At 36.7% G+C, this 12,675-nt stretch overlaps 1 protein-coding gene across 1 annotated transcript in view; it reads left to right on the top strand.

Annotated features, from left to right (window-relative positions):
* The window catches only part of SYCP1 (synaptonemal complex protein 1), a 121,138-nt gene that overhangs the window by 19,690 nt on the left and 88,773 nt on the right, over positions 1-12,675 (top strand). The window contains exons 8-14 of the mRNA XM_004616287.2: positions 2-60; positions 2,302-2,371; positions 2,911-2,984; positions 6,932-7,040; positions 8,407-8,501; positions 8,950-9,134; positions 10,605-10,672. Of these exons, the coding sequence (XP_004616344.2) occupies positions 2-60; positions 2,302-2,371; positions 2,911-2,984; positions 6,932-7,040; positions 8,407-8,501; positions 8,950-9,134; positions 10,605-10,672 (660 nt within the window). The remainder of the gene's footprint in view (position 1; positions 61-2,301; positions 2,372-2,910; positions 2,985-6,931; positions 7,041-8,406; positions 8,502-8,949; positions 9,135-10,604; positions 10,673-12,675) is intronic.

Genomic DNA, 12,675 nt, shown 5'->3' with positions numbered 1-12,675 from the left:
GATGAATATGAACGGGAAGAAACTAGGCAAGTTTATATGGAGCTAAATAATAACATTGAGGTAAGTGGGATGAAAATTGATTATTTTAATTAATTGGTTTTAGAGGTTTGGGGTCTATACCTGATTATACAGAGGGGAATTTATTGCCTCAAGGAGGTAACTTATCTCTCTTCTTTTTTTTTTTTTTTGACTTTTTGGTTCACACCTGGCAATGCACAGGGGTTACTCCTGGCTTTGCCTCAGGAATTACTCCTGGTAGGACGCTGGAGACTATATGAGATGCTAGGAATCAATCCTGGGTAGGCCTCGTGCAAGGCAAAACACCCTATCTGATATTCTATCACTCCAGCTCCGGTAACTTACCTCTGGCACCCTAATTTAAATATTTTAAACAGAGGTAGTCTTTTTTTTGTTTTGTTTTGAGTCACACTCAGCAATGCACAGGGGTTACTCCTGGCTCTGCACTCATGAATTACTCCTGGTGGTGCTTGGGGGGCCATATGGGATGCTTGGGATTGAACTCGGGTTGGTTGCGTGCAAGGAAAATGCCCTACCCGCTGTCCTATGGCTCTAGCCCCGAATAGAGGTGTTCTTAATTCTGGTGGCATGAACAAGTATTCTTGCTAAAGAAACTATTATATATTCTGTCTCTTTATTATCCTTCTCTACTACTTTATCTGAAATATCTTTCATTATCTTTTGTCTTATTTAGATCTTTTTTTTTTTTGAAGAACAACATAAAATGACATTTATTTGCTGTGTCTTTGTTAGTGTTAACGCTGGAATTTGAATTTGTTCCATTATGGTGAAGACTTTTTCCTTTATCCTAAGTGCCTAAAACTGTATCTGCAGATATTGCATACTTAGTAACTTCTTTATAAAGTGAATAAATGAATATTTTTTTAATTTTTAAATTTTATTTTCATAAGGACTGGAGAGACAACCTAGCAGGTAGGGCGTTTGCCTTGCATGTGGCTGACCTGGGTTCGATTCCTCCATCCCTCTCGGAGAGCCCGGCAAGCTACCGAGAATATCCCACTGCATGGCAGAGCCTGGCAAGCTACCTGTGGCATATTTGATATGCCAAAAACAGTAACAACAAGTCTCACAATGGAGACGTTACTGGTGCCCGTTCGAGCAAATCAATGAACAGCAGGACAACAGTGCTATAGTGCTAAGATTGTTCACATTAATTCATTACATTTAATATTTCAACACCAATCCCACCACCATTACACCTTGCCACCACCATTATTTCAAATTTAAATGAATATTTTTGATTGTGAAAATTGGTTTAGTGTTGAAGGAATTCATACTGCCAGATTATATAAGTGTAATTTAGATTCTAAGGAGTAGAGGCCTTAGGTGGTTTATACTTAAGTGGAGAAGGCAGAAATTTAAAAGTAAATTACAGGTTTTGAAACAGGGTGTTAGCTAAAATGACTAGAATACCAACAATCATTTTGTTGCTATTTGGTATTATATAAATGTCTCTTCAGTATCCTTATAATCTTGGGCTGGTATAATAAGCCGTCCTAATGCTTTTCCTGGGCGGGTTGTGTGTGCATGTGTGCATGCCCAGTGGTTGTGCAGGGCTTATTCCTGGCTCAATGCTCAGGGATCAGTTTTGGTGGAGATCAGGGGACCTTTCATGGTTCTGGGGACTGAACCTGTTTTGCCCACTTGCAAGACAAGTGCCTTCCCCACTGTACACTTCACTATTATATGTGAATATTTGTGCTTTTGTAAGCCCTTATAATTTTGTGTTCAGTGTGGCTGAGAATTGATATATGCTTTTTTAGTAAATTTTTTAGTTATGAAAAGCCATCAAATTTTCATTATACAACATTTTTTATTTTTAAATCTTATAATCACGTGATACAGATTTATTAATATTTTCATAATTGGGGAAAGTATAAAAAGTCCTTAAATGTAATTTTTAATGGAATAACTGAGATAGAATAACAAAGTTGATCATGGTTGGGTTTCAGTCATATAGTGTTCCAACACCCAACCCTCCATCAATGTACATTTTTACCAGTGTTCCCTGTTTCTCTCCTGCCACCTTCCCCCTAGCTTGTCTTTATGGCAGGTACTTTCCTTCTCTCTCTTCTCTCTCTCTCTCTCTCTCCCTCTTCCCCTTCTCCCCCTTCCCCCCTCATTTCACCTTCCTCCTGCCCTACCACCTCCTCCCCCTTTGGGGAATTATAGTTTGCAGTATACACACTACGAAGTTATCATGTTTGTTCCTTTACTAGTTTTCAGCTAAATATAATTCTTAAAAATTAAACTATATTTCAGAAAATGATAACAGCTTTTGAGGAACTTCGTGTGCAAGCTGAGAATTCTAGACTGGAAATGCATTTTAAGTGTAGGTGTCCTTTTTTTTTTTTATTATGCCACTTCTTAATTTTATTAGACCTTTAAGGGGTTTATCCTTTTGGCATGATGCTTCAGCTAGTTAAAATTTTTATATTTGTGGTATTATATGTGACATTCAAAGATGTATTTTGCTGAAACTAAATTTATAATGGTTTCTATTTTATTTTTTAGAGTGATAATTTTGTATTGTTTTTACATTTCTTGGTAATGTTGTGTGTTAAAATAATTATATATAAATATATTTAAAGTTATTTTGGATTAGTGTATTTAAAGAAGAGATTTTTATCATGTGATATTTAAAAGTTAAAGACTTTTCTTAAGCTATGTTTTTGATACTTTAAATTTAATGTTTTATTAAACAGAAAGTATCATGAAAAACAGTAGTTTTAGCTTCCTAGAAATCTTTGTGTTTTAATATATAGATAAATAAGGAGCTAAAATAAAATACCAGAAACAAATTTTTATAAATATTAAAGTAGAATATCTTTTGTATTTTTAAGATATTAAGGTTTGTTTTTATTTTTAAAGTAACTGAAGATAATGAAAAAATCCAACACCTTGAAGAAGAATATAAGAAAGAAGTAGATGACAAGGAAAATCAGGTGTTTTGTTAAACTAATTTTCTGTATTCACTACTTTTTTGAGGAGGGTGGCGATATTTGGATCAGATCTTGTAGTTCTCAGGGGCTCACTCTATGTTTAGGGGTGACTCCTGGTCATGCTCTGGGGAATTCTGTTTATAATTGGTTTTTATTTACTGAAGTACTCATACAATGAATATTACTGTCTTTAAAAAAATCTTTATTGAGATACTGTTAATTGCAGTACTGTTAATGATGGTTGCATGAATGCATCATTCTGACATTATAGCAGAGTACCATCTTCCCTCCTCCAGGGTCTGAAAGTATTCCCCTCCCCCCTTTTATTTTTATTTTTTATTTTATTTATTTGAAGGTATGCCCCCTCCTCTCTCTCTTATTGAATCACTGTGAGATACAGTTAAAAAGCTTTAATATTTGAATTTCAGTCATACAATGATCAAATACCCATCCCTCTACTAGTGTACATTTTCCACCACCAATGTCCCCAGTATCCCCTGCGCCACCCCCCCTCAACCCCATCCCCTGCCTCTATCGAAGACAATTTCCTTTTAACTCTCTCTCTACTTTTGGGCATTATGATTTGCAATACAGATAATGGGAGGCCATCATGTTTGGTCCTTTATCTACTTTCAGCACACATCTCTCATCCCGAGTGATCCCTCCAACCATCATTGACTTAATGATCCCTTCTTTATCCCAGCTGCCTTCTCCCCCAGCTTGTGAGGCAGGCTTCCAACTGTGAACTCCTCCCTTTTTACTCCCCCAACCTCAGTGACTTTTTTTTTCAAGGTATGTTTTATTTATTCAGAAGGTTTACAACCCAAATAGGCTTTTACTATGGTTCAGCAAACAGGATGTGAGGCTTAAAATGACTCATAAAGTGAAGACAATTAAGTTCCAAGATAACCTGGAATAATCCAAATAAAGAATAACACAGACAGAAATGGAGAAATGAACAAAAATCAACAAATGAAGATATGTAAAATATATGGCTACCCAGGATTTGAAATTTTGTGTTATAAATGCTCTGTGGTCAGTGCTTTCCATAGTTGTAGTAGAATCTGATTCACTTATGACATTGGTGCTATAGTTTTCAAGACCCATTCTTGCTTCTCTCTCTCTCTCTCTCTGTTTTAATTGAATCATTGTGAGATCAGTTACAAAGCTTTCAGGTTTATGTCTCAGTCCTTCCCTCCTATGCCCCCATCCCTGCCTGTGTGGCAGATGATTTTCACTTTACTCTCTCTTTACTTTGATTTCATTCAGTTTTCGACAGAAAACCCACTATTATTATTTGGAATTTCCCCCCAACAATCAGACCTGCCGAAAAGGCATCATTAGGTAATTTGTTTTCTATTGCTGATAATGAAGAGCATATGATATCGCACAGCCGAGATAGTGGCTGCACAAGTTTAGAATTCTGGTATTTTAGTTATTAGTCCAGAGGAATTTCTGCCAGCAGTTTTTGCATTCTGAGATTGGTTTGTGTGCCTCTGGGATCATGGCCATTCAGGAGTGGAGGAGCCGTTCGTGGGCAGCCGCTTGGGGTCTCGTCTAGGTGGGGAGCAGGGCTGGTTCTGCCTCCCCAACGAGAGATTTTCCTCGTGCCCCATCACTGCAAACTCCTACCTCTCTGTCCAGTTGGCTCTGGAAGGTGGCGGTTGCCATGCTGCTGCAAAGGGGAAAAGGCCAAGGGACTTTTCCCTCCCTGGGCGGCATGGGGCCATAGCTTAATTCACAGTCCAGGAGCATTTCTGCCAGCAGCTGCTGCTTTCTGAGATTGGTTTGTGTGCCTCTGGGATCATGGCTGTTTAGGAGCAGAGGAGCTGTTCCTAGCAGGAAAGGTCACGCAGTTGCGCAGTTTGGAAAAATAGTCCTGGTCCCCACATACAGAGCCATGTTTGTAGAAGCTCATGGTTGCTGGGATTCTGGAGAAGGCATCAGTGACTTTTTAAAGTGGCAATGAGTCTTGTAGGTAGGTAATAGGATATTCTGCAAACGTGTATTTTTTTTTTCTTTTTGGGTCACACCCGGCGATGCACAGGGGTTACTCCTGGCTGTACACTCAGGAATTACTCCTGGTGGTGCTCAGGGAACCATATGGGATGCTGGGAATCAAACCCAGGTTGGCTTCGTGCAAGGCAAATGCCCTACCCGCTGTACTATTTCTCTAACCCCACGTGTATTATTTTTAGCAACTTTTGTTCAGACAAAAACTTAGTGTAAAGATGATCATTGACAAATACAGTTCATATTTTGCAGTTTGTTTTCAAATTACTGAAATATTCTTATGCTTCTTTACATACTTAAGTCTTGAAAATGGTGATTCTGGGTTTTTAAATATTGTATTCACAAGAGCGTGTGTATGTGGCGAATGTGTGTTAGACCAAGTACTATGACTATGTCTGTCTTTCTTGCAAAGATGGAGTGAGGTTAGTTCTTTTTCAGCTTTGGCTATCAGAATAAAATAGGTTGGCTGGCTGGATCTTGCAGAGTGAGTAAGTATGTGTTACTACATGTGTGTTCTTAATTTTTTTTTTTCACAAAAGGAGACTTTAAAATATCCCCCTTGCAAGTGTCAAGTCTCCTTTGTCATACCTATATTACAGAGTGGTGCCTCTGATTCATGAAACATTCAGTGATTCTTAGAGGGTGAGTTGTGTGAGTTCTCAATAATACCTTCTTTGTGCTTCCTCGCAGGCATAAATTTGCTCTTTTTTGCAAAATCTTTTTTTCTAACTGCTTTTCTTTTTTTGATTATAAAGTCTCCTATTTTCATGGATAAGTAAGTTCTGTATTCATTGTTTTTCTGATTGTTTTTTGAGTGACTTAGAGAAAAAATAGTGCAGCGAGGTATTCCTTGATCTTGTGTCTGAAGTCTTCATCTTTCATTTTTCATATTTTCTTCATGTGTACTTTATTTTCTAGCCATATGATTATTTTTAATTGTTTGAATATGTTCTCTTAATCCTTTGTGTAGTCACATATGTGTATAGAATGCTCTTTTCTTTGTTTGCCTGATTGATACTCATCTATCAAGAGTCATTCTGTCCTCTGAAAAGGATTTTGTTACTATAATACCCAAGACCTATTTAGGTGTTACTTTCTTTTTCTCTTCTCTCTCTCTCTCTCTCTCTCTCTCTCTCTCTCTCTCTCTCTCTCTCTCTCGCTCTCCCTACCCTTCATTGTTTAAGGTACCTTGCAGTGCTAAGGATCGAACCTGGGCCTCCTGTATGCAAAGCATGAGTTCAACCTTTTGAGCCATCTCTCCAGCCCAGAAATTCCTATAATGATTTCTGTAGTATTTCTGTCCTATTTCTAGAAATAGCACTACTATTTCTAGTAGTGCGCTTAGGTATACTATTTCTGTCCTATTTCTAATAATGCTTAGATATGGTTGCTTATCTCCATTTTTTTCTTGAAGGTGAGTTCCCTCAACTGCTGAATACTTAATATTTACTGTGGTTTTGGGAATAGAGAAGTTGGTCAATAATATTATGGATTAAATGGACCAGTGAATTTCAGTATATAATATCTGCTATAAAACTAAAAATACACACTCTAGGGGCTAGAGAGATAGGATCAGTGATAAGGAGATAAGTTTGGCTTTGCATGTGGCCAACCATGGCTTGTTCCATGGCATCACATACTGCTCCCCCATCTCTTCCCCAGCACTGCCAGAGATCACTCCTGAGCATAGAGCGAGGAATAACCCCTGAGCACTGCTGTATGTTGTCAAAAGGAAAAATATATATCCTGTAATAGTGGAATATTGTATTAGTTTGTTCATTCATTGGAATATTTATTGTATAAGTATATACTAAATTTCATGCAGCAGAAAAATCATGGAAACATGTACATAAAATAGTCATAGATGATGACAATTGGTCATGTGCCATATTTTATTTTTCATATTTGTAATATATTACTTAAATACTTTATTTTAGGTATTACTGCTGTTGACCCAAAGCAATGAGAAAGAAAATAAAATGAAAGATTTAACATTTCTGTTAGAGGAATCCAGAGATAAAGTTAATCAATTGGAGGAAAAGACAAGTAAGTTTATAAGAAAATTTAATGATAATTTTTTTATTGTATTAGAATTTTTTTGTTTACTTTTGGGCCAAATACATTGTTTAGGGATAATTCTGATAGTACTCAGGGTACCATGGGGAGCCATGCAGTTCCAGGTTTGATCCCTGGCAAATGCTCAGCCTTTGTTGAGCTGTCTTTAACCCTCTTAACAATTTTGTTTAATGCTTTCTAGTGCTGTAAATTTTTGGTTTTGTTTTTAAAGTATTTTTTTGACCTCTAACAAAATCTCAGCAATTTCTGAGATACTTGGGCCAGGAGAGTGGACCCATGATTTTAGTACTCAGTGATTAACATTACTTGGGCCCTCCATCACATTCCAGGTTTTCATTCTGAAGAAGCGTTCTTTTCTCTATTAAATGATCTTCTTTGTCAAAGGCTTATACGTGTGTGAATTTATTCCTGGTTCATTTTTCTATTCCATTGATCATAATGCTTGTTTTTGTTCCAATAATATTTGAATATTATTTAATTGAAAAAACACTGAAATATTTTTTAAACTAGAATTTTTTTTTTAAAGTACTATTACTTTGGAAATATCTTTTTTTTTTTTGCGATTTTTGGGTCACACTCGGCAATGCTCAGGGGTTACTCCTGGCACTCAGGAATTACCCCTGACGGTGCTCAGGGATGCTGGGAATCGAACCCAGGTTGGCCGTATACAAGGCAAACGCCCTACCCACCCTGCTATCGCTCCAGTCCCATGCTTTGGAAATATCTTAAGGTGAGAAAGAATTATGCTGGTTTTTTTTTCTCTTTTCTCAGAATTCCTTTGAATATTTTAGGGGTTTTCTTGGTAATTTGATATGGGTACTGTTAAGAAATAAGAGACGGGGCTGGAGCGATAGCACAGCGGGTAGGGCGTTTGCCTTGCACGCAGCCAAACCATATTCAATTCCCTTATGGTCCCTGAGCACCGCCAGGAGTAATTCCTGAGTGCAGAGCCAGGAGTAACCCTGTGCATCGCCGGGTGTGACCGAAAAAGAAAAGAAAAGAAATCAGAGAGATATTGCAGTGGGGATAGCATTTACCTTAAAAATGCTAACCCAGATTTAATCCCTGGCCCTGCCACCCCCTCCAGGGATAATCTCTCACACAGAGCAAGGAGTAATCTCTGAACACAGTCAAGTGTAGTCTCAAATCCCTTCCCCTCCCAAAGAAGATAAAACATTGTTGAAAGTAAATAAATACTGATAATGAGCCTTGCATATATATTTGCATAATACCTCCTCATTTTGGAGTACATGATGAAGGAAGAATGTAATTGTTAAACATAATTTGTTTTTTGTATATGTTTTAAGTGCTACTTATCTACAACTTTGTATTTTAGAATTACAGAATAAAAACTTAAAAGAATCAAATGAGAAGCAGGATCATTTGACATCAGAATTAGAAGATATTAAAATGTCTTTGCAAAGAAGTGTGGTATGATTTATAAACTGATTAGTATGCAATAAGTATCACTATTAGTCAGTGGGTGTTTATTGAATATTAATACTATGTGCAAGTACTTATGAAGAAGCTTCATGTGGAGAAGATAAAATCTCAGTCTAAAATGTGTTAGTTTAGTTAATAGTGCTGAATTAAAAAGAAGTATAAATGATAAAATTAGGTTACACTAATCACAGAGTGTTTTATGCAAAAATAGTGGGTTGGTTGACCTGGAAGATTCCATGGAGAGAATGGGGTTTAGGTTGCTATTTAAGGAATAGTAATTGAAATAAGAGTAGTAGGTGGATTTGTGGACTGACAAGAGTTGGGTGGGGAAGAGAAGGTTAAAAATTAAGGGAGACATGAGGGACAGTTGCAATTTTGTTTAAAAAGACAAAGACCCTTGGATCACATATTTTGTTTTATACTTAATTTCATTTAGAGTGCTCAGAAGGCCTTAGAGGAAGATTTGCAGATAGCAACAACAAAAATATCTCAACTCATTGGAGAAAAAGAAACTCAAATGGATGAATTTAATAAAGCTAAAGCTACTCATTCACTTGTGGTTACTGAACTTAAAACAGCTATCTGCAATGTGAAAGAATTATTGACAACAGAACAGAAAAGGTAAAAATATTTCTTATTTAGCTTAATAAAAATGTCCTCCGAATACTCAGTTCCATTTTTGGCCAGTTATCTTTTTTTAAGAAATGTATATTTTACATTCTAAGAAATGTATGTTTATATATTTGGGGGATAGCGATGTGTCACATGTGGCCATGCTCTTTAGCATAGCTCTGTACTCATGGGCTCCTTTGTGGTGCCTGGAATTGAATGTGGGTTGACAAACAAGTCAAGTGTTTCCTTCTGTCCATCCATCTTCAAGAGACTTCCAGTTCTACCACAAACTCATCAGTAGGAGGCTTACTCTGGGGGATGGGAGAGAATGTGAGGGGATACTCTGGGACATTGATTGAGGGAAGCAGACAATCTAGAAAGGGTCTGGTTTGGAATGTTTCATGCATGAAACTTTACTGTTAACTTTTGTAAACCTAATGGTGCTTAAAATAAAATTTAAAAAATAACTGAGTCAGGCATGTGAAAAATTGTTGTCTGTAATGTTTAAAATGAAAATACATTTTAAAAGTTTCTAGTTAAGGGTCTGAAGCAATAGAGAGTTCAGCAGGGAAACTTCTTGCCTTGCATGAGTCTGACTCAGGTTTGATCCCCGGCACCCCATCTGGTCCCCGGAATAAGGACTTACTCCTGGCTCTGTGCTCAGAGATCACTCGTTGTGGTGCTCAGGGGGCCAGCTGGGGTACTGGTGTGTGGTTCCCCCCCAAAAAAAAAACAAGAAGTATTCTATTCACTAGTTAGCTATCTTAGGAAAAGATAGATGATCTCAGGATAATTTTCAACTCAGAAGTACCCATGCAGTGATATGACATTATTATGAATTATTATTAGCTTTTTAGAAATAACTTCTAGGCTCTGGGAATGTTTTACTTGGTAGGGTCTGAAGTCTTTCTGTCTATAAAAGTAACAACTTACCTGTACAAAGTATATACTCAAACATTTTTATTAAATTAATGAACTAAAAAACTATTGACTGCTGAATTATATATAAAATACACTGTTTGTATTTATCTAAATGGTGGTTTGTCTTGAGTTTTAAAGTCTTGGTAATTCTTGTCCCATTAGCAGTCGGATTAGTTTAATCTGGTAGATGAAAGAGAAACAGGCTTCTCTGAAGTTGTGACTGAATCTAGCAGTATGCTTTCTTATTTGATTGCATATAGTAAAGAAAGCTAGCTTTCTTGGTTTAGCTAATCTTATGTGTTCTTGGTTCATCTTTTCAGGTGATTTTTAAGCTTTAAAATTGTAAGTGACCTTAAATATTATATGTTTCAGTGTCTTCAGTTTTGTAGATGATAAAATCAACATACAGCTATGTATTTGAAATAGTAAATTACTTAGCACAGAGCAGTTACTCAGAAATTGTTTAACAAATAACTTTACTCACATTTATTGTTACTAAGTTGAATCAGTTTTATTTATTAGATTCTGACTAAATTATTTTCTAATTTATACTCCAAGGTTGGAAAAAAGTGAAGATCAATTGAAAATACTTACCGTGGAGCTTCAGAAGAAATCAGATGAACTGGGTAAGATTAAACAGAATAACCAGTGTAACTGTGGTAACTATAGTCTTCGTGATTAAAATGATAATGATTAAACTATTAAAAAGGATTATAAAATTAAAAGATTAATTTATAGCTTAGGGGGCTGGAGCGATAGCACAGCGGGTAGGGCGTTTGCCTTGCACGCGGTCGACCTGGGTTCGATTCCCAGCATCTCATATGGTCCCCTGAGCACGGTCAGGGGTAATTCCTGAGTGAAGAGCCAGGAGTGACCCCTGAGCATCGCCTGGGTGTGACCCAAAAAGCAAAAAAAAAAAAATTATAGCTTAATTATAAATTAAATTGTTAAGATTAATTATAAAGTATACAGTTTTAAAGATTATAAAGAATTAGTGAAAAAAAAATTTGTGGTGTCAGAAATTGAACCCAGGGTCGCACACATGCAAGTCACATACTTTTTCACTGAGCTATATCTCTAGCCCAAAAATAATTATTTTTTAAGTTAAAATAGTTCATGAATTTATTGTTATTTTCTAGAATATCTCTCTACATTTTCTTTGAATTTTGAATACCTAAATGTTTTATATTTAAGGAAATGTATTGACAGTGATATTGACTATGGTTTTGGTATATACAGTTATCACCACCAAAGTACCCAAGAAGCATTGAATGATGTTATAATTAAAATTATTAAAAGTAAGATTGCCCTTTTAGGATTTTTGCTTAAGCTTTATTTTAGATTTTGAGCTATACCTGGTAATGCTCAGGCAGTGCTCATCCATTCCTAAAAAGGCAATATTACATCAAATAATTTTAATTCTCACTTCTCTTTACATGATCCATCCAGTTCTGTCATAAAAGAAAAGATTTCAGTTTTATCCCTGATAAAACATATGGTCTCTTAAGCACTGCAAAGAGTGACCCCTGAGCATAGTTCTATGTGGCCCCAACCAAGCAAAAAGCTGAACCAAAACAAACAACCCCCATCCTTCCCAGAAAATCAGAATTTGTTGTGTGGGTACTGCTTTTTCTGTTTATTTAATTTCTGATTGTTATTTGGTTGGGAGACTTGCCTGCCAGCTTCTTTTTTGTCATTTCTCCAGAAGACTTCTTTAGAGTGTTACTTTAAAACTACACATCAGTCTGGTTCTGGAAAGGTAGTACAGTGGGTAAGGCCTTGCATGTGGCTGACTCAGGTTTGTTACTGGCATCCCATATGGTGCCCTGAGCACTGCCAGGAGTAATTCCTGAGTGCAGAGTTAGGAATAAGCTTGGAGCATTGCTGGGTATGGGCCTGCCCCCAAACCAAAACAGAACCAAACAAAAAATACAATTCTGCCCATTTTATCTTGTAAATCACTGTATCACTGTCATCCTGTTGCTCATCAGTTTGCTCAAGCGGACACCAGAAACGTCTCCGTTGTGAGACTTGTTACTGTTTTTGGCATATGGAATATGCCACGGGTAGCTTTCCAGGCTCTGCTGTGCGGGCGAGATACTCTTTGTAGCTTGCTGGGCTCTCTGAGAGGGGCGGAGGAATCAAACCCGGGTCGGCCATGTGCAAGGTGAACGCCCTACCCGTTGCACTATCGCTCCAGCCCAATCTTGTAAATATATCTTGTAAATATGAGAAACGTCTCATTGACAAATTTCAAAAACCCAACTCTATTCATTGCTCATTTAAGGACTGAGAGAGTACATAGCAAGTATGTTAAATAATAGCATAAGTAGTAAATGCCAAACAACCTTCCTCACTCTTTGCTTTGTGCAGTTTGCTTTGCTTCTGTTTTCCATTTTAAACTTAATGTAATATTACTCCAACAAAATTTACTTCTGTAGATTTTTTCCTTATACATACCCTATTTGCTTTCCATTTATGTAACATTCTCCTCCTCATGTTTTCAACTGCTGCTTTTAGATTGCAAGATTATTTAACTGTTGAATTTAAACATCAGTGTTTATTAGTTATTAAACTTTACAGATAAATAAGAACATAAAGGATGCTATTTGTTCTCATGAGATTTACA

This window comes from Sorex araneus, chromosome 5, assembly GCF_027595985.1.
Source record: "Sorex araneus isolate mSorAra2 chromosome 5, mSorAra2.pri, whole genome shotgun sequence".
In the NCBI taxonomy this organism is placed as follows: Eukaryota; Metazoa; Chordata; class Mammalia; order Eulipotyphla; family Soricidae; genus Sorex; species Sorex araneus.
The sequence above is the reverse complement of the archived record's forward strand: the minus strand, read 5'-3'. Positions and strand labels throughout refer to the sequence as shown.